General features: G+C 40.1%; 1 protein-coding gene across 1 annotated transcript; it reads right to left on the reverse strand.

The window, feature by feature from the left end:
* Window positions 1-1670: 1670 nt before the first annotated feature.
* c14h17orf75 (chromosome 14 C17orf75 homolog) lies at window positions 1671-21583 on the reverse strand. The gene is made up of 9 exons (XM_028818874.2): window positions 21283-21583; window positions 20344-20469; window positions 18932-19060; window positions 14202-14259; window positions 14001-14120; window positions 12040-12104; window positions 11817-11956; window positions 9381-9484; window positions 1671-3829 (listed from the first exon to the last, which is right to left on the reverse strand). The coding sequence occupies exons 1-9, from the start codon at window positions 21411-21413 to the stop codon at window positions 3611-3613; spliced, it is 1092 nt and encodes a 363-aa protein (XP_028674707.1). The 5' UTR covers window positions 21414-21583; the 3' UTR covers window positions 1671-3610.
* Window positions 21584-22665: the final 1082 nt, after the last annotated feature.

Here is a 22665-nt window from a genome sequence, read left to right on the forward strand (position 1 = left end):
CCAATCCCCTAATATTTATTTCTAGTAATTTTATGCCTTTTGACAGATAAAGGGAAGTGGGAAGAAATTAGTGTCCCCCATTTAATATGCAAAACAATTTAAATATAAATTGTTTTTAGGTTTATAGCAGGGGTGTAAAACTCTTTATTGCCATAGGCCGGATCCAGCCCTCGGACCTTTTTATTGCAGCCCACTTCACCAATATTGAAAACATGCTGTACTTATGACCATTCATTTTTTTCAAAGACCCCCATGTTTGTGTGTTTCATATAGAGGGAGATTCTAATGGATGGGGCCCTGAGCTATGATGCATTACTCATGTAATAATGAAGCAACAGAAATGAAATAAATACTGTGCATACCTTGATAGTTGTGTGAACGATTCAATCATGTTTGGTGTTAGAAATGGTCACCTTCTTCTTACAAACACAGATCGAGACGGCACTCCATATTGGCAAAGGTATCCACAAGCATTGTAGGGGTGATGGCAGCAATTTTCTGTTCAAGTTTCACTGTACGAGGCTTTGCCTTTTCAGCACTACCCAAAGGAAGAAATCTGGAGGTGATAGGTTCGGGGAACGAGGTTGGCCATAGTCCCTTTGAAATGACCCAATTGCCAAAAAACAATTCAATTTGTACCATGCTGCAAGCCGACATGTGACAGGCTGCCCCATCCTGCTGGAAATAACTTTCACTGATCTCACGGTCATCCAGTTCATTCACAAATAAGTCAAAAACAGCACCATGCCTCACTTGTAAATACATTTATCTAGGAATATGGTGATGTTTAATTTGTTTGGATAGCTTCATTGTAAAGACAGTAGTGCATCATAACTCAGGGCCTTGACAATTAGAATCACCCTGTACAAATTATACCCCTATACAACTTAGCCAGATTCCGTTTGCGCCTGGCATAAAAATGGGTCTTTAGTGTCTGCTCGTATTTATCTGCACAGCACAGCTCACCACAACTATTAACCCGTAGTTAAATCAGAAACGGGCTGCTCACAAAGACCCAACAAGAAAAAGTGAAAGGAAGCTGACATGCCCCACTACCATAAAGACATTTAGCTCTGCAGCCTGATGCCTTAACAGTCTCATGAAGGAGCTGGTAAGTCGACTTCACACACGCTGCTCACTTTTTTGAAGTTGCATCAGTGCTGGCCATAGCTTACCTGACTGCTGCCATAGCCCTACACGATTCTTTTGTCTTTTGCACTGACTCGATTGCTGCATGGGAATAGAAAACACATTTACATTTCCACTCGTGTTAAATGTGATCACAAACCCATTTCTGAATCGGTCTGTGTGATCCGTCACCAGCGCGTTTACACACATGTGGTCAAGACAGAAACTTCTTGGACTTTCTGGAGAATCAAGATCATTTTTCCATTTTATAGAAGCATTTTCCAGCCAGATTGAGAAATATGTTAAAAATGGCATCTCATCATTGACACATAACTGGATGACATGAAATAAGAATCCAGATCCATCAAAAATATAATTATAGCATGTTCCAAATATTATTTTTGAAGATTAAACTTAATAGTTTTGAAGAAAGTCAGCTTTGGGCAAATTATGAACGATTAAGCATACAGTACTTATAAAGATTGTTGAAAGTGAACTTCCAGTCTTTCCTAAAGTGACCTGAAAAATTTACTTATTAATCTTTATATATAATACGCTACAGTGGCTGTTCGTTTATCTGTCCAGGATTTTAAATCACCTGTAGCTCACAAACAGTTTGATCTATTGACCTGAAATGTGGTACACATCTACTACGTGACCTCTACTGTCCACTTTCGGGGTGATGATTGACCTCCAAGGTTATTCCTCTTTTTATTTTATTGTAGAATTGACTCTCAGCAGCATGCAGCACATGCGTACGGGCGCCGTTCTCATCCCTACCACCTTTGCCGTCACTTCCCCTATGTCTTCATATCTTAAATTATTCTTGAGGCAGATTGAAGACTTAAGTGCCAGCTTAATAGAAAAATTAAAGAAAACATACTAAGTGATTGAAACACAAACACTGACTTAATCAGTGTTAACGTGAAAAGATGCCGATGAAAGAAAAGAAAAGAAGAGCTGCTCAGGAAGCAGTAAGTGCATCAACCTCTGAGCAAACGAATGTTAAACGTACAGAGAAAGAGGATGAAAACTAGGAATACTCAAGGCCAGTGTATTCAGTGCACGTTATCATGGTTACTGGTAAGTAATATTACCCTTTAAACTGCTCTTTAATAATTTGGATATGATATCGTCAACTGATCTAGAAAAGAAGGTGAGATGTTTCAGGCGTCAAAGAGAATAGCATTCAGCACGACATAAATAATGAATCAGAGCTGCTTTGTGCAGTTCTCCTCAGATTACAGTGCAGCTGATCTTGCTCAGGTCTTTATACTTTTCTTCCATTCCTCCTCTTTGCCTGACTAGAGTTGGCACACGACATGGCCAAATGCGTTATTTCCCTTTTCTGCTGTATCAGATCAGACTGAGGTGTGTCTCCTCAAATGTTTGTATTTATCTATTCTGGCCCAGTTATTTTTTCAGTTGTTTCCCCCTATGGATGACCTGGCAAGTGGTTTTCCAGTTTCTCTGTAACTCATTTGTCTGATTATAACAGAGGTGAGGTTTCTATTATATTCTCATTTGCTCCTGGCTTTGCCTCAAGGTGGTCTGACCAAACAAAACAACATCAGGCTAAGCAAGTGTTTTGCTATTCATCATACTGGTCAGAAGACAGATTTAATTAAGAACGAATATCACTACTATCTATCCACTCATCTATTCACAATCAAACATGTGTAATGCAGATCAGGGTTATTTACATTGAGCCTGAGTTGGCAGCAGCAGGGGCAAGACAGGAACCAGCTGTGGATGGGGCACCACTCCATCACAAACTATTCAGATTTGTTTATTGACAAGTTAGTGTTACGGACAAGTGCATACATAAAAAGTGTGCCTCTTTTGACATATGCAAATGACTAAAGGTTAAAAAGTGCCTCACAGGTTAAAATAAAATAGAAAATAATGAAAACAGGTATTACCCACAAACATGAACTGTGTCAGCTAGTTAAGTCTGGCCTACCACTAACCATGCACTAATTTACTTTTATTATTAAGTGGCTCTTGGTCATTCTGATGGAATGCAAGAAGTTATCTAATAAAGCAAATTCTAATGTAAAAATTGAGACATTTCAGGAATGTGGGACTTAATGCACCACATTTACAGGCCAAGCCCAAGACTACGGTGTGAAACATGGAATTGCTGTTTACATGTAATCCTCAGATCCAGGAGTGTATTGGGGTTCTTAGTGAGACTGCTTTAACAAAATGGACCGGAAGATGGGCTGGTTTCTTGCAAAATGGAGTCCATGTATCACTCTGAGTTGAGTATAGGAGGGAAGCAAATGTTGCTAGCATTTGTGATACAATTAATACAGACGTCTGATAACAGAGATGGGAGATTTCAACATGTTCACTGTGCATCAGTAATGGTACCAGACGACCCATAAAGCAGTTCCTGCTCTGAGAATACAGTTCCTCATTGCTGCTGGGATGCCCTAGAGGTGTCAGTAACAAATAAGTGAAGTTCTTCTTGTATATGTCAGTCCAGATGAGACAGTGCTTCCTCCTGAGAGAACTCTTCCAACACCTGGACAATACTACCTGCCTCAGGCATCTCGGCGTACTCCACCTTCACATTCTGCAGCAGCACATCTCCATTGCCACAGTTCTGGAGGAATGTGTAACAGCGATAAAGGGCGTAATGGCTCGTCTCAGCCTGTCGAACCAGGCGCTTCAGGTTGTTCAAGTCTTGTATTGCCTGGAAGTGAGATACACAGAACAGAGAGTACAGGCACTTTCAATTCCTAGGAAAATGTAAGTGATGCAGTTAGAAGTTCCCAATGTACCTGCATAGCATTTGAAATAAGATACTGTTGGTTGTCCCTGTGGCCTGGGGTTAGAAGAAGACCACTCTTCCTTTTGTGTGTCATAAAAAGCAACTAAAGGAGGCTGGCATCAGGGAGAGCCTTCAGCCTTAAAACCCTCTGCTCCAGTATGTATAAAGAGTTATAAATCACTGGCACAGTGCAGCCCACAGTACCACATGGGTACTGTCTGCCCACATCAAATAGAAATTTGGGGAACCAGACGAACCAACAGGCTGGGTAAACCGGATTTATAGTGCATTGTTATGCACCTTTTTGATGGCAAGGGAGATAAAGAAGAATGCAATGATCATGACTTGGAGTATTGGGAGTATGATGGGAGAAATCAAGTCCTGAACAAATGAAGACTTTACTGCATACGGGCGAGAAGGTGGAAAGGGAAAGGTATGAGAATGTTTAATGGAAAAGTTTTTTTTTTTTTCCTGGCAGGGGAGCAGTGATGGTAATGCTGAGATTGGTGTACATGAGGCTTGAAAATGGACTGACAAAATGGCAGATGTGGAGACCAGTCTGTGAGTGTGTTAATTGTACAGTAGCTAAGTTGATTGGTGGTAAACACCCAATGAACATAATCTTGTCATATGGCACTTTGGTTGGCAGAAGTGATGAAGAGAAAGAAGATTTTTGGGACAAGTTAATGAAGGTAATGTCTGGGTGCCTTGCGGGTAGGCAATTGTAATGGGTGTTGACTTGAATGGGTATTGTATGGTGATGGAAACAAGCCATTCTGAAGATTGTTCAAACAACCTATGTATTTAAACTGGATGGTATCTTTGAGTCAAACAGCAATAAGACTAAGACTGATTAACTAGTATGGAATGTCTCACACAAGCCATAGATTACTGTATATACTCGAGCTGAAGTTCTCCCACAGATAAGTTGGGGCTTAACATTGCCGTATAATTTCTGGTATTTTATAATGTCGGTCATGTAAGTCAAATGCAGAAAACACAAGCTATTGGTCCAAGAGATTATGGTATGCTAACGCCCGTCTGAGAGAGTAACCACGGAGTCCACTGCCTTTTTTTTCCTACATATTGTGCCTACGTGACCACATGGTAATACCCGAACTATTCCGAAGTGACATTTGCACTGTTTTGTATTTTTTTGCATCTCACACCCTCATACAACTTTATCGTAAGAGCATCCCTTATCTGCGATGGAGCATTCGATCAGAAGAAAATATGAAGCTGGTTTTAAATTAAAAGTTGTTGAAGTCCATCCATCCATTTTCCAACCCGCTGAATCCAAACACAGGGTCACGGGGGTCTGCTGGAGCCAATCCCAGCCAACACAGGGCACAAGGCAGGAACCAATCCCGGGCAGGGTGACAACTCACCAAAGGACACACACAAACACACCCACACACACACGGGCCAATTTAGAATCGCCAATCCACCTAACCTGCATGTCTTTGGACTGTGGGAGGAAACCGGAGCGCCCGGAGGAAACCCACGCAGACACGGGGAGAACATGCAAACTCCACGCAGGGAGAACCCGGGAAGCGAACCCAGGTCCCCAGGTCTCCCAACTGCGAGGCAGCAGTGCTACCCACTGCGCCACCGTACCGCCAAGTTGTTCAAGTGGACAACAAAATTCGATGTGTCTGAGAAACTGGTGCGAGATTGGAGGAAGCAAGAAGAAAAAAGAAATTAAGTGTCGTATTTTTGAATGGGCGTATAAGTCGGGGTCTGATTTTATGATTGATTTTTTGGGTTTTCAAGACCTGACTTATATGCAAGTATATACGGTAAGTCCTCAAGCAAGCTACCATTTTACCTGTTAAAAACTTAAATTTGTACTTTTCATATTTTAAATTGTTAGTTATGCAAACTGCTACTGATTTAAACTCCTGGAACATTAGTGATTTGAATGTTGTGTCTTTTGTTTAACCCTATTAGAATTCCCCCTCCAAAAGAGAACAGACTTCAGTCATATCAGTTATTATTTTTAATTATTAATTATTAGCCTGGGGAAAAATATGATTTGCATGGATATCAGCCTGAGAAAAGAATACACTTTTGTAATGTAAACATGACAGTGGTTTTTAAATTATTGATCATTTATGTAATCACTGGCATTGAAGTTTAAGATGCATCTTGCACAAAAATGAAAGAAGAAGAGAAGATCTTCACCATCACCCAGACAAGACACTTACATTCCATGGCCTTTGCAGACTGAAGAAACTTTTTATGCAGCCATGCACCGAGGCTTGAATGACTTCTTGCCATTATCATTTGCATCCCTACAGAAGTATCTTTCAATAAGATTTTTTTTTTTTAAATATACATTTTGCCACTATTGGTTTTACTATGGGTGGCAAGGTGGAGCAGTGGGTAGCGCTGCTGCCTCGCAGTTAGGAGACCCTCCCTGCGTGGAGTTTGCATGTTCTCCCTGTGTGTGTGTGGGTTTCCTCTGGGTGCTCCGGTTTCCTCCCACAGTCCAAAGACATGCAGGTTAGGTGCGTTGGCGATTCTAAATTGTCCTTAGTGTGTGCTTGGTGTGTGTGTGTGTGTGTGCATGCACCCTGTGGTGGGCTGGCGCCCTGCCTGGGGTTTGCCTCCTGCCTTGCACCCTGTGTTGGCTGGGATTGGCTCCAGCAGACCCCCGTGACCCTGTAGTTAGGATATAGTGGGCTGGATAATGGATGGATGGATGGTTTTACTATATGTTTTATTAAATTTGCTTTCTTGAAACAGTTCGTATATTGTTTGGTTGAGTTAAGGCATAGTGTTAAGAACACCTAGTGTATATAATTGACATGTTCACACAATGAATAGAAACTGAGGAGGGATGCCTTCAGCAGGTGGCAGCATGGTGAGTGGGCACCTTCTTTGGTAAGTGATGCTCAAGTCTGAAGATAACCATTTGGTTGCTTATGTCAAGCTAGGAAGTCCCATTTTGCATGAGGTAGCTGTGCACGTGGGGTACTATAAAGCAGCTACACTGAAGTCTTGCTAAAAAGCATCGTTTCACTTGTGGATAAAGTCATACACGTGAAGTGCGAGAACGCAGCAATACAGGAGTCTCATTTTACTTAAGGCAGGGCTCCGTGTGTATGTAAAACAGTACACATGGGGCAGTATAAAGCAGATGTATTTATCATTCATACTTGCACCATAGTTAGCTATAACCATGTAGCATGGGGGAACCAAAGTAACAAAGATTTCATTATAATACAGGCATGTTGGAGCCAGTGCAGATGGTTAAGACAGAGTCCGCAGGGGTTTTAGCTTCAGTAACAAGAATGTTTAAGATAAGTAGATTCTGAATTTTGGTGATGTGATGGACATTTTTGTGTGCAACACCATGTTTAAGAAATAGGAAAACAAGTTGGTGACATATGAATCTGGAGGTGTAACAAGCATGACAGACAGTTGGAGGGGAAAGTTGACGAGGGCATCGTGAAAAATGATAAGGTGATGCTGGAGAAGACTGTGTATCCCAGCATCACTTATCTGTGGGAGATCTTTTAGTTAAGGCATTAAAAAAATAGTATGTGCTGAGTGTCTGGATTTGCATAAGGTAAGTGTGAAAATTAAATTTGTTGAAATGCTGGTAGCAAGAGCAAATGGGGTTTCTGAAGCATCAGTTGTGAACAACAAGTGGGAAGTCTGTGGATAGACAAATTAACCACAATGACACGAGGAAACACTGTAGTTGCATGCTGATGTAGAGATAGCAATTGAGGAAAATAAGAGATGCAATAAGGGGTGTCAGACCATAAAGACAGAATGTGACAGCGTTATCTATAAGGAAGCAGGGCAAAATGGTAGGAAAGTGGTTGGGAGGGTTTGAAATGCCAAGAGATATGAGTTTGCAAGTGAGTTGGAGAATGAGAAAGGAGCCTAGTATTGCAAAGCAGATGGCAAATGAAAGACACACACGATACAGTATTATTGATTATTAAGAATACCTGGAGGAAGTACATGGAGGAGATGCTGAAAAAGGAGAATGAAGGAGATATTGATGTTCATTTTGAGAAAAAACAAGGACCAATCTGTATGTTTTCAGCAGAATGATATCAAAAATGGTAAAAGTGCAGAGTTGGAATGTTTATCAGACCTGTGCTATATGATTGTGAGTGAAAATTCCTAAAAATTGGAAAAGAAGAATCGAGTGCTCATCTCAGCATACAAGAAAGGCCGATACATTGGAGTGTAGGTCATATTGAGTGGTCAAGCTTTTGGAACACAGGATCAAGCACTAGAGAAAAGATTCAGGAATCAAGTAAAAGTTCAATGCTGGGAAGGGAACAACAGATGTAATCTTTGCTATCAGGTAAAAGGAGGAACGTCATCTGGTGAAGGGAAAGAAGCTGAAGCATGAATTTGTATATCAAGAAAAGACATTTGGCAAGGCACCACAAGAGGTGGTAGGAGGGCATTGAGAAAGTTAGGTGTAGACGATTGGTTAGTGTCTGTGGTGATGTCATTGCATAAGGAAGCACAAACAGTGGTCAGGACAGCAATTGGAGATATTGAATGATTTGAGGTGAAGGTGGGACTGCATCAGGGATCCATCAGGAGTCCACTGCTTTTCACGATTTTAGTGGAGGTGGTGACCAAAAAAAAAATTGTGAAGAACTGCCATGGATCTGCTTTACACAAAATTGCAGGAGAAGACACTGAAATGGAAAGCCAGTTTAAAAGTGAAAGGCTTTAAAGAAAAAGCAGAAAAGTCCAAGATAATAGTTAGGGAGCAGGAGGGGCAGGAGCAATGGTTTCATGACAATGTATCATGTAAAGCAGAGGTGTATTAGAATCTCAAGCCAATGAACAAGTTGTCAGAACTGGGAGTATGAAAGGTCTGCAGGCAGAGAGCGTGACATTTTTTTTGTAGAAAAACTGGACAGGACTGTCAAAAGCTTTGTTGGGCTGAATGGCCTGTTCTCGTCTAAATCTTACAAACGTTGTAATGTAAAGTGTGTTAGACGAACGCTGTGTTAAGATAAAGATTTCTTGTAGAGGCAATAGGTGTTTTACTGAGAAGAAACAGACCAAGGTGGTTTGGCATGTGGACTGAAAGGCAGAGGGTGATTGAGTGAAATGGTGCACCAAGGTGGGGCTGTGTAGATAAGGCCAAGAAAGAGGCCAAAAAAGACGTGGTTGGAGGTGGTGTCAGATGATATAAAGAGAACAGGTCTCACCTCAAAAGGACACCAAGGACTGTGGAAAAAGATTTGTGGGCAACCAGCTACCCTAGGTAAACCCAGACAATGGCTGTTAAGCCAGTAGTGGTGATGATAACGATATTGCTGGTTCACAGCACTCAAGCAGCTAATTAACAACATTTTTACAAATCATCTGTCATTCACTTATGCTGGATGGTGGCACATTGCAGCTTTCACATGCTTTGCCCTTCAAAATACAACATTATAATTTGCTATATGACAATTGCACTTAACAGCACTTTCTTTGTCACCTTTAGCTTGAAGTTTTCCAGAATCTGCCTCAGAAGAAACGCATTGCCCCCTTCAGCACTGTTCAGAAAGGCTTGGCTCCACTCCTCACAAAATCTGTTCTTTCCTGCAAAACAGTAAAATCAAGTTTTAGCTGAGCCAAGGAGATTAAGCATCTTCTTAACCTAACATATACCATTTCACCAGTGTCTCCACTTAAACATTCATTCTCTTTTTTGAGCCAGCATGAAATGAACCTCCTTGAAGCCTCATTCCACTGAAATCAGATTTGTGGCACTGGCCACTGAAATGTCTTCTTGATTCCTCATATTAAAACAAAACCACATGAAGTTCCCCTCTTATGTATTCTCATACTGTATTCAGTAAGTGAAATGTCATTTACTCCATGCTTTTTGTGTTTGCCTCTCTGCTCTTCTTCACTATTGATCTCACTGGCTATATCTGTTGTTCTTAACTTACTGTATTAATTTATTTATTTGTATAACCTCTATAAGTAGATTCTTTGCAATGGTGTACATGGTGGAAGGCAAAAAACAAAACATGCAAAGATTATCTGATAGCTCTTACAGGAAAAACACATCCAGTAGAGAAAACTTAACCATCATTATCTTACTTTAAGCAACATCCAGATGCAAGAGAAATCCCTGTTTTTCAATATGGTTATTTAGTTTTTGTCAGTATATTATAAATAAAGCACAATGCCTCCATAATAACTCCAGTGTAGCTAGTTTTTCCCCTTAGAGTGACAGGGTGACCCAGTAGTTGGCTCTTTCTCAAATCTCCAAGTGAACCAGACTTTGTGATGTTTGCATATACTCTCCATGTCCCACCTTCCAAACACATGTAGGTTATCTGAATAGTTACCATTAAAATGGCCTGAGACAAGAGGTGCTAGGGGTGTGGATGAATGATCAATGTGCCTTGTACTGGCATGGTATTATATTGACCTCAACAACCTGCAACCATGAAACAGAAAAGCAGCTTCTGAAAATGAATGGATGAACTTCACCACCTACCTCAACATTTACCAGAATTGAGAGAAGGCAGCAAATTATTTTATTAAATTTTGACACTTTAACCAGTTTATATGACCTGTTGTATTGAGAGATACCATTGATGGCATCATTTTATGACACTGTAAATTGTAAATTTTGTTAGGAGAACAAAAATGCTATCTGTGTAAACAAAGCAATGAATCGATAATTAGGTGCATGTTATGGAAGGCACTATATAAGATGACATCTTCAGTGTGCTTTTCTTATTTTTGGTATTACTACTGGCAAATTGCACCTTTTTACTTGCCTGATAAAACATTAACTCATTATTGAATCTGCTTAATTTAGTTCAGAATCATGGGTGTGGGCTGGAAACTGTCCTGGCAGTATGAGCTACACACCATGAACCAACACCAGACAGGATGCCAGGCCATCCTCAACCTTACACCCACACTCACTTATATTGGCCCAATTTAGCGCTGACATTTCATTGTAATCTGCATGTCTTTGGAATGTGAAAGGAGACCTGCAGTACCCGGAGGAAAACCCACGGAGATATGTGGAGATTGTGCAATCTTCACTCGGAGAATTAAACCCCTGTGAGGCAGTAACAATCCTAGCAAGACCATTTCCTCCATTTTTGAAAGTTGCAGACATTCATATTATAGAAATCAACCAAAATACTTTGTTGCCAACTTACCATATTAGTTCTGCAGGAGTATCTGGGACACATTTTTTGCTTTTCCAAGACTATTTTTAGTTACACTATTAATAAATTAAGCAACCATAGGATTGTCATGTCCTTCAATGAATCGGCAGTCTTGATTAATCTCTACTTGTCTCTGTTTTGTTTTCTGGTTATTCTGTGGTGGCACATTGAGCCACTTGTAATGTCCACGAGACCCACTAGGACCTATTTGAGAACATTAATGTGGCATTGGAACCTCAGCAGGTTTTGTTTTTATTCCAGTTTAACTGATTTTTTTTTTTTGTTTGTTTTTTTCTGTCCTCCCAGCCATCTGACCTTATCACTGGAGTAATCTTTGCAGACTTAAAAACAAATTCTATATACAAGGGCTCTACCTCTTTATTACTTACATATCTATGTTATGATGTATTCTTTTCCTGTATGCTATTTATTCATTATTATTCTTATCTAATTTTAATTTGCTCTTCTTTGTTTAAAACTAGTTATTTGATCTCTTATAAAGAACTTTTGGGATAAATCCTGTGTATGAAAATGTGCTATAGAAATAAAATGTTGTTCCTTATCTTTTTCCCTGAGAAATCTACAATTGTGATTTGCTTAAACTAAATGTCCCACGCGCATTTCAAAATGTGATTAGGCCTCATTCCACTCGACACTTGGATAACTTGTTTCTTCCCAAGTAAAGGTTTACAGCATGCAGATTTTGATTAGAGGACCTGTGTGACATTATTTACCTTCATTCAGGAAGGTAGGCTGTAGCTGACTGCAGTCTATAAGGAGGCCTTTTTGTGGCTCAACCACTGATTCTCCACAGCTCAATGTACTGGACACATCCTCCTGAGCCAAACCGTGCACACTAGCTGCATTTAAAAACCTAGAGAGACATCAATTCCTTAAGGTTATCTGATGAGCAACAATGAAAATAATAAAAACCATATAACAGAGACTGAACCTTACCTCTCGATGTCCTGTTTGGTCTTGTCATCTGCCCCAAGGACATTTACAGGGGTGCGCCTCAAAGCCTGTGAAAAGGAGGTTCTTGTTTGAAACCTTTTTGTGAACAAATGGATTAATGCCTCTCACCAAGGGCAGACAATTTATGACTCACTAGCCAACCCGCGGCGTAGCATACGCCGCATAATTATGTATTGATGGGCGAACACTTCCTGAAAGACACAGTTGTCCAAATGGGGTGGGTTTGAGGATACGACTATAGGTGAATGAAAAGATGGAACTCTGGAGAGGGCAACATACAATTGTCCATGAGTCAAAACTGGAGGACCGCCATTGCGCCTCCACCTCCCAGAGCGAGGGACGGAGCTGGACGGCGCAGAGGAAGGAACGGGGGGAGAGGGGAAGGACGCCCATTCCGCCCCAGCCCCCCCGCCATTCTAGTCTGCTGATTTCTTAGTCATCATTCAGTACGCACTGCCTGTTCATGTGCCCGCCCCCAACTCCTCACCTGAGTCGCTTTCGTCTATGTACAGTCCACATGCACCTGTGAGTCACGTTGACTGTTCATTTTCCAAACACCGCCTCAGTCGCTTTCGTCTCTGCTACAGTCCACATGCACCTCTGAGCCATGTTGACTTATTATTGTTCTTTGCGGTTCCGGCTGCTTTTCTATATATAATCCACCAGGTCACCCAACCATGGTAGTAGCGACGGGGGTGGTAGTAGCGAGGGGGGGGGGGGGGGGGGGGATGTGTGTACAAAGGGCAGGGACTTAATCAGTGCGAGCGTATGACCCGCACTTACTGGGAATTCCTCGTTTGTGGGGAACAATTGCAAGCCCTGGTCTCCATCACGAATGGGGTTCAATGGCTTAGCCACGCCTCTCTGCGCCGGGTAGACACACGTTGATCCATTCAGTGTAGCGCGTGTGCAGCACCGGACACCTAAGGGCATCACAGACCTGTTATTGCTCAATCTCACGTGGCTGAAAGCCACTTGTCCCTCTAAGAAGTTGGACGCCGACCGCTCTTTTGTCGCGTAACTATTTAGCAGGAGGGAGTCTTGTTCGTTATCGGAATTAACCAGACAAATCGCTCCACCAGCTATCAATCTGTCAATCCTCTCCGTGTCCGGGCCGGGTGAGGTTTCCCGTGTTGAGTCAAATTAAGCGAAAGGCTCCACACCTGATGGTGCCCTTCCGTCAATTCCTTTAAGTTTCAGCTTTGCAACCATACTCCCCCCGGAACCCAAAGACTTTGGTTACCTGGTTGGCTGCCCGGCGGGTCATGGGAATAACGCTGCCGGATAGCCAGTCGGCATCATTTATGGTTGGAACTACGACGGTATGTGATCGTCTTCGAACCTCCGACTTTCATTCTTGATTAATGAAAACATTCTTAGCAAATGCTTTCGCTCTCGCTCGATTTGTTGGTGGGCGGGGCTCTGTGAGTTGGTGGGCGTGGCTCTGTTGTGCGTGTGCCATGGTCGGCTGCTTAGTGAATTGTTGGTGGGTGGGTTCTGAGTTGGCGGGCGTGGCTCTGTCTTGCTTGCCATGGACTTAGTGAATTCTTAGAGTTGGTGGGCGGGTCTCTGTGAGTTGGCGGGCGTGGCTATGTCGTGCGTATCCCATAGTTGTCTTGCGTGCCTTGTCGGCTGCTTAGTGAATTATATATATATAGATTGCTGCAGTCTGAATACTGAAAATTTGTTTTCCAACTCAATGCCACTAACTACCTACCACTACTACAAGGCTTATAGGAGAACAGCTGAACACTCTAGGCACACTAGCCTGAAATAGTGAACCACTTTCACGTCAGAGGTTTCAGATGTGTGGGACCACAACACACCTCATCGATTTAGCCTGTCTACTTGCTCAGAAGAGTGTATTAATGTGATCTAGATTTCTCAAATGCATAAAAACTTGCAACTTTAATTGAAAGATACATATGAACTACAATACCTACAGCATGTAACAAGGAGGAAATTTTTTCCTGGGCAAGCAAGACCACTCTGTGAATATACATAATAGAATCCTCATACCAACTGCTCACATATATTCCAATTTCAGTTTTCGTGTCACTTTCCTGCAAGAGAAGAAATGAGGAGATACACATCAAGCACACCAGAGTCATATGGGACAGGGAAGTTGAGAAAGCAGATATTACCTGGAGGATCAGGCTACTTGGTAGCTCTTGAACATATCCATCCAGTTCTACTCTGAAAGTAAAATCTTTATTAAGGAAATCTTCAAGATGAAGTCTAACCAGAGATTTTTGTGGCAGTCAGCAACTAAGGACAAGACCTGGGAGTTGGACTTTTCAAAGACAGTCCTGGGTCCCCAAGTTTTTGTTCCAACCAACTTGTGTTTATAATTGGACTCATAAGCTAATCAAGCAAGCTGTTATTTCACAGATTTTATATTTTGGTTCAACGTAAAATTACCAAACTAAGTTTGGTAAAATTTAATTAGAATGTACATACTGTATACATTTACATAAGATTCATCGAGAATATTTACTGTTATTTTTTAACTTGGTTTTTAATATTTTCATGATCACCATGATGATCTTCGTTCTGATTATTTAATCCAATATTTACTAATGAACACACTAGTGGGTCTAATGCTGAAGTAGCTGCAGCCTTTCAGCATTTAGTTTCTTTTGCCTGGGTATCTGCCATACTTGTTCTTAACTGTCATTATTAGGATACATTTAAAAGAGTAAACTACAGAAAACAAGCACAAAAATGTCTGCATGGTGCAACATTCAAGTGTGTTCATAGACTTGAATGGCTGGTTTAATATTTGGAGCATTTTTAAAGTTTCTAGTCAATTCATCCCAGAGATTCTCTTTCACAATTTTGCTTATTACATATTCTTGTAACAGTGAGTAATTTTCAAAAATAACTGTGACAATACAATGCAATTACATGGATAAGTTGTGTATAGAAAAAATGTTTAGTACCATTTTACAATATTTTGTGGCTGGAGTTGCATTAAAAGACAGCAGATTGCAATTCAGATTCACATCCCATTGTGAGTTGTTGGATATGGAGTGTGTGTGACCTGGACTGCCCACTAACCGCTCCTTCTGACATCTTAAACAGATTTCAAAAATTAACACATTTTTACAAAATGGCATAATTACTATTTATACTATACAAAGAGATATGCATGGGTGCTGACCTGTCATTCCCAATGGGTGGAAGGAGCAAATAATTAAGGACTACAACACAGATCATTATCCAGCAGCAACAACAACAATAACAATGATAATGCTCAAAGTGATGTAGCACAGAGGACACAGAGGTGGTAAAGTAAAATTAAAAGATCAACTACAACTGTAGATTTTGAATACATTGCTAAAGACCGATTTAGTACCAAGTATAAGCATCTCTTGGTAACAATTTAGCTTAGGTACTGCAAAAATGCATCTTTTCCTCATACACTCTTACATAACAAGACCTTAACAAAGTCTACACTCCTCACATTCACCCCTGCTCCTGGCAAGCAAACCAAGTTCTTCGTAGCTGGAAAAACCGATGCCATGCATTGACTGGCTAGTGATGTTGCATTATTTGCATATATTAACAAAGATAATATAGCAGGAACCATGTGTAAATGTTACTTTGTGATTTCATTGAATTTTATGATTTTATTAGGCTACTCTGTTTAATTCAGGGGCCTAAATATTTAGATGTTTACAGTTTATGGAATAAAATAGTCTGCGGTGGGCTGACGCCCTGCATGGGGTTTGTTTCCTGCCTTGCGCCCTGTGTTGGGTGGGACTGGCTCCAGCAGACCCCCCTGACCCTGTAGTCAGGATATAGCAGGTTGGATAATGGATGGAACAAAATAGTAAGCTTATCACGGTATCACCATCACTGTAAGTTATCTGTCAGGTTAACCTAAAAGAACCTATCCCCACCAAAACATATTTATTCCGCCATTCAAAAACGACTACATTTTCACTCCTGTGACATACTGTAGATTATTTGTTTTCTACAAGGTCACATCTTCTGATATTTTAATTTCAATAAAAAAAAAAAAAAAAAAAAAGTTACATAAAAATGTTGCCCTTGCCAAAGTGCTTTCTGGGGTGATCAACTTGTTGCCTCATCCCATGCACTGGCCCTGTGTGTGACTAACTAGTTTAAATTTCTTAAACATAACATTTTTGAAAGAACTACCCAATGTAGTCTTAAGCTAAAATTGTTGTCTGCATCTGGTCATGACAGAAAGCAGGGCATTGTGGTGCTTTTCCAATTAATTGCATTGTCAGAGAAATATTCATATCTCGCTCTGTCTCTCTCTATTATATATATATATATATATGGTTGAAATAGTTTACTGTCAAATAATGCAAAGAATACGCGACACGTGTTTCGCCCTAATTCTGGGCTCATCAGGCGTACACACTCTACTGCACTCCCTCTCGGGAATCGAACCTCGGACGTCAGCGCTAGAGGCGAAGCCCCTAACGTTGCGCCACGGCGTGTGGTTCGTTTATTTGACAGCATGTAGATCGGGGTAATTACATTCATGGCATTCGTAGTCTGAATCACAATCTGATTGTATGGGTGGTTACCTACCAGGTAAGGGCACCGTGGTGGATGTTAGCTGACTTGCTGACCAACCACAAGCGTTACCTGGTAGGTAACCACCCATACAATCAGATTGTGATTCAGACTACGAATGCCGTGAATATATATATTATATATATAAAAAATCCAACGTCTTTCTGTATGTCTCTCCACTTTTCATGAGAGAACTACTTCACGGATTTAGATCATTTTGTTTTTCTTCTGTAGTTTGCTTGAACATTCCGGTTGATTTTGTGACTTCTCTTGTCGCGCTGAGTATCACAGTTCGCTTGCGGTACCAATTTATTTGCACAAATCCGAGCGAGACGCAGTGGGCCGTGGGAAGGGGCCCTCCTCACTCACGCGCCAGTCTCAGGGCGTAACCTTAACTCCACTTAGTTAACAAATGAGAGAACTACTTTACGGATTTAGATCTTCTTTTTTTTCCATAATTTGCTTCAACATTCTGGTTGATTTTGCGACTTCTCTCATCGCACTAAGAATCATAGTTTGCTTGCAGGAGCGATATATTTGCTCTAATCTGAGACAGAGGCTGCGGGCCGAGGAGAGGGGGAAGCGTGACGTCAGGAGTGGGGAGCCGGATGGGGCCCTCCTCGCTGTCCTGTTTCACTAATACACGGGCGAAGCCACAGGGGACAGCTAGTTCATTATAATCTGTAGATAAGGCAGCCATGAGTTTGTTTTTAGTGTAACAGAAATGCTGAGCACGTTTATTCAATGTAGCATGATATATCATCAGTCCATCTTGCATACATTTCTAAATGTTATGTTGCTTTTAATTAGCATGTTTATGGATATATCACTTACCCACTTAGATTTCAAGGAGAAGAACTGAGCTGCTGTGCCTGAGTTTGGCACAAGACGCGGTGCAGCCTCAGAGACAAACGCAGGATGTGGTGGAGGCAGAAGCCAAACTGTTAGTATATAAAAAAGCCTCCCCCTGCATTCTGCTACAGTAAGGGATGTTATTTACCTTGCATGTTAATGCATAAACAAACAAAATCATTACAACCATATCGAATTAAAAAGAATTATCATTATTAGTGAATTGAAAAAAATAAATACAACTATAACGTCATATGTTAATACTCAGGGATCCAACTAGGTGTACATCTTACCCCTGAGCATGGGAAAGGCGCTATATAAATAAAATGTATTATTATTATTACCCCTCCCATCCCATGTCCTGCAGCAAGTCATACCTTCCTTAGTGTGCATGATTGCAGGTGTTTCAGTGTTTAAAAAAAAAAAAATTCACACTAGTTGAAGTAACCACTCCAAGGTAAAACTGGAGCAGTAAACTAATTTGTAGTCGAAGTTGCACAGAGTGTTTCTCTGTTGTAAGTTAGATAAGTTCATGAATGGTTTTCAACGGGAGATTTTTACATTTCAAAATTGTGCAAAATTCGCTTCCCGGGTCCTCCTTGCGTGGAGTTTGCATGTTCTCCCCTTGTTTGTGTGGGTTTCCTCTGGGTGCTCCGGTTTCCTCCCACAGTCCAAAGACATGCAGGTTAGGTGCACTGGCGATTCTAAATTGTCCCTAGTGTGTGCTTGGTGTCTGTGTGTGTGTGCCCTGCAGTGGGCTGGTGTCCTGCCCAGGGTTTGTTTCCTGCCTTGCGCCCTGTGCTGGCTGGGATTGGCTCCAGCAGAACCCCCCGTGACCCTGTAGTTAGGATATAGCGGATTGGATAATGGATGGATGGATGGAAAATTGTGCAATGCACTGTATTAAAACTAGCAGAATGGAAATGGACCTATCCTAATAAATTTCCTTGAAGAACATGTGTGCCAGATTTCAATAAAATTAGACCCTGGGAGCCAAGTTACTTTATGCAGAGAGAGAGTGAGAGAGACAAGCAGACTATCACAGTAGGTGCTTATATGGAAATGCACCTAAAAAAATCAAATTAATGTTAAAACTGCAAAACAGAGTTAAACATTTAAAGCCATACCAAAATACAAATATTTCTAAATATCTTCAGAATCCATTGCTATGCTTTTCTGAATGCATATGAAGAGAAGAGAAAAAAATTCAGCTAATTAAATGAGATCAATAAAAGGTAACATAACTGACTGTGAAACTGGTGGGAACAAAAACCCACAGCTACTGTGACGTTTGAGGTCTGAGCTTGAGCACCCCTGTTCTACAATTTAGACAAATCAAATGCAGTACCCTCATATTTTTAGCTTCCCATTCTTGAACAAAAAAGGGACAATTTTGATGTGAAGTGCAATCTCTCAGTCTTTCCAGCATTTAAACAGCATCGTTACACAAATACACCAGTAAGGATATAGTTCAAGACCCTTTTCTGTACTTCCAAGGAAGCAGACAACATAATTCAGGAGGGTCTTGTCCTCTTCTGCACCATGCTTGTCTTGCTGAAACAGACAGTGGTAACAGCCAATGACTTTTTCGGGAATACTAATGAAAGAGAAAGAAAGAGAGAAAAAGAGAGTGATCATCCATGGTTTTAAATTCCTGCACAGGCCTCCTCTTCTTAAAATAATTTTCTAAAAAACCCTGACAACATCATGATTCAGTGGTCCATCACAGTGGTGGTGGAATTATTGTGTGAACACAGAGTTCTACATTTCATTTATATATTTTTGAAGTGATGTTTAATGTTTCTGAGATTAATTTTCATCCAGTATTATTTACTGGGCTTCTTCTTCAATGTCTTTGTCCAGTTGTCTCCTTTTGAATGTTTGTGAAATTCTTTCAGCATGGACCTGGAATTCCATAAATAAAATGTATTATTTAAAGGAAGGGAGACTGCAGAGTTCTTCAGGTGCTATATAGTATTTTCCAAATTGGGTAACACCAAGACAGACTTTCTATAATGTATTATGCTTTGGTTGTATATCACTGTGTTAATTAATCAATCTTTAGTTTACGGTACCTAATATCACGCATAGGAAGAACTATGGCAGTGTATCTTTCATAAAATGAAAGAAATAAACGTTGACTGCATTATAATGGCATGTGCTTTAAGTAGTAAGTACTTAAATTGATGCGGATTGTGGAATCCTTCAAAAATGATAGTTGAAGATATGCTAACATTGTTTTCTTTTATCAATTCTGAAAAATGCTTTATGTTTATTGAACACTTCATGACAACATGAACTTAAAAGCTCTGACCAAAACATGCAAGACACATCTATGGTGGCAAGGAAAAGAAAAATAAACTATTAAATATATGTGGAAACCCTAAGGATTATCTGTATTTTGGGGCGTTACATCCTTTATTCTAGCTAACTTGCCAAATTAACCACTCCTGAATGTCTCAGGACCCTACTGTGCATGTCGCTTATCTCTGGACTGGGAACACTTGCATTGCAAATAACCCATCACCACTATGCAGTGTATACAAAACTCACCTAGACAAGCCCGGCAATCAGGCATCCTACATATCAAGAAAGATGTCCCACCTCATTACCAGAATGAATATGAATTTAGAATAGTGGATGCCCAATTCTGTCATGCTACACTTATTATTTAATTTATTTGGCTGACACATTATGCAGGGAAATATACAACATTTGAGAGATTATTGGTCGCATAAACATTTCTTTTGGTTTTCCAATTAAAAGAACTGGCAGATGAGGAGTCCTGCTCATGGATTTAAAATCATATCCTCAGGGTTTGCACTCCAAAACCTTTATCACTATGTCACAATGCTCTTAAAAGTTCACTTGGAAACATACCTCAGTTCCAATGTGGCTGTGCTTCCAATACCAAACAGCAAGGTTCCTTTTCCAAGACGCTTACTAATATGGCTTTGTACATCAGGCTCAGCCTGTGATGGCAGGTTGGTGTCAATGAGGATAACGCTGGAAAACAGACAGATGCTGAAGTAGACTATGTTGATAGCTCCAAAAACCATGTTGGTTCAGGACTGAATGAAAACTTTGTTTCAAGGATTGGAGTGGGATTTCTTTACAAAACTGCTCTTCATGTACTGCCACTCCCCTAAGAATACCCAGTCTTATGTTGCTGATGCACCTTTTAATTCTTCAAGTTCAGTTTATCTGTCATTACTATAGTTATTTATTCATGAGTACTGTAGTCATTTATTCAATACACATTTTTCACTCAGACGACTGCTTATTTGGATTACAAAAAATGGTTAAACCCACCATCCAGTAATGCAAAATGTGACATTCATACAAAGTATTGACTAACATTAGTTTTCAGATTATTTTTGGTAGTAAAGGTTTAAATGTATATAATAATGTGCATTTCATTGTAATTAAACAAGCAACGATGGGCATTGACGCAATGCTGACTGACCTGCAAAACTGCAGTGTACTAAAATAGTGGCTCTACATTGAAGTAATTTAAGACTTGGAAAGAAAATAGGACAGGGGTGCGTATGAGGTATTTGTTATTCATAACGGTTTTGTCCGACGGGCGCAGAACATTCCCCATTGCCCCCATACAGTCTTTTATTCAAAAATGGGGTTCAATCTATTTTATCCGGAGATCTTTGTTATATGAATAAAATGATTCAGTTATTTACATCAACCTATTAATAAACATCCTATATATATAGATATATATATATATATATAGATATATATATATATATATATATATATTAGTATCTTGATTCAGTGGTAACCTGACAGTCCCGACAGTTTTACCTGCTGTCATCCCGTATCTCGTACAGGGCATAGTAAAAGTTGCCGGGTGGCGCCTCCTCCTCGGGATCGAGATCAGTACTTTTATCCTCTCCGTCTATGGACTCCTGAAGCGAACACTGGGACGTGAACATTTGCGTGTTTAGAGTTCACCTTCTTCTCGTTCTGCCTGTCTGTTGTTCTGTCTAACTCGTTGTCTATAAAATGGTATGAACAGCTGAATGAGTTATATAAACAAGGCTAAAGCGTTCTTGCAAGGTGAAGTCTGGGAATGCCTGCACAGTCATGGATTTGGATTGGCTAATCCGTGAAGCACAACCAATCATTGTTTAGAAGAACGCGGATGATCTGTCCGCACGTTCCCTGTTCGATCAGTTGTCCGGGCTGTTCAAAGGCATATCTTAGAAGGGTTCCGAGAACACACGATTTTACCATGTAAACCGCGCATTATTTCGCTTTCGTTATGAAACTGATCTTTCCAAGATTACCTTATTTGTTTTTTGTTTTTTTTGCATATTATTTATATTGGTATGTAATTAAAAAGCATTTTCGAAAATGCTTAACAAAGGACAATGTCAGTATTCGGTATAAACTAATATAGAATATGAATATTCAAAAAAGGTAATGTTAAAACTTATTACTAGAAACTAATTGTAAGTTAATTTCGAGCAATATTTAGCATCAATTGCCAATATTTAAACATTAAAAATTAAAATGGATATAAGATAATAATAAACATGTAAAAAACTTTGTTTTAATTGCTGCATTGACCAGTGAAATGGACGCTTAAATCTAAAACAAGTTACAACACGTTTATTTTAGGCGAGATTATTTTACACTGTAATGCTTAAAGACGGGAAAATATCACGGGAGAAGACCTATTTGCCCATGAAAGTTTTCTTTTTTTTTAATTTTATTTGAGAGAGAAAGAACAAAACAATTGTGCATACAATTTACATCAGTTCTATACAAAACACATTGTAAAGGCCTTGAATTCACTACAAAGCGGGCTAGTTTTTATGTCCTGTTTTGTTTGCAAAGAATGTGATATTTATGTACATGTTACATTTCTTATAAAAATCTGAGTGAAAAGGTTTCTTATTGGAAAAGTTCCACCTATGTACGGTATATAACGCAGGTTAACAATATACTGTATGTATGCTTTCCAATCTTTTTGTTGTAATTCAGAGATCCAAACAGTACACATTCATAAAACAAATTAAAGTCACTAAACAATTGATCGGTGTTAGACACAGATATCTTAAACCAGTGCTTTTTAGGGTGCTGACTTTGAGATGGGCGCATTCTAACAAAACAACAAATCCACGTCTCTTTTGAATTTCTGTAACAGTTTAACTTTTATGTGCAATTCTATAAGTGACTTAT

This window comes from Erpetoichthys calabaricus, chromosome 14 (genome assembly GCF_900747795.2).
Source record: "Erpetoichthys calabaricus chromosome 14, fErpCal1.3, whole genome shotgun sequence".
NCBI classification, from domain to species: domain Eukaryota; kingdom Metazoa; phylum Chordata; class Cladistia; order Polypteriformes; family Polypteridae; genus Erpetoichthys; species Erpetoichthys calabaricus.

Coding starts and splice junctions, on each gene's coding strand:
- c14h17orf75 (XM_028818874.2), bottom strand. CDS start 21,413: ATGTTCACGTCCCAGTGTTCGCTTCAGGAGTCCATAGACGGAGAGGAT. Junction 19,061..20,343: donor ACAGCCACATTGGAACTGAG/GTATGTTTCCAA, acceptor CTCTTTCATTAG/TATTCCCGAAAAAGTCATTG. Junction 12,105..14,000: donor TTTCCTCCTTGTTACATGCT/GTAGGTATTGTA, acceptor TCCTTTTCACAG/GCTTTGAGGCGCACCCCTGT.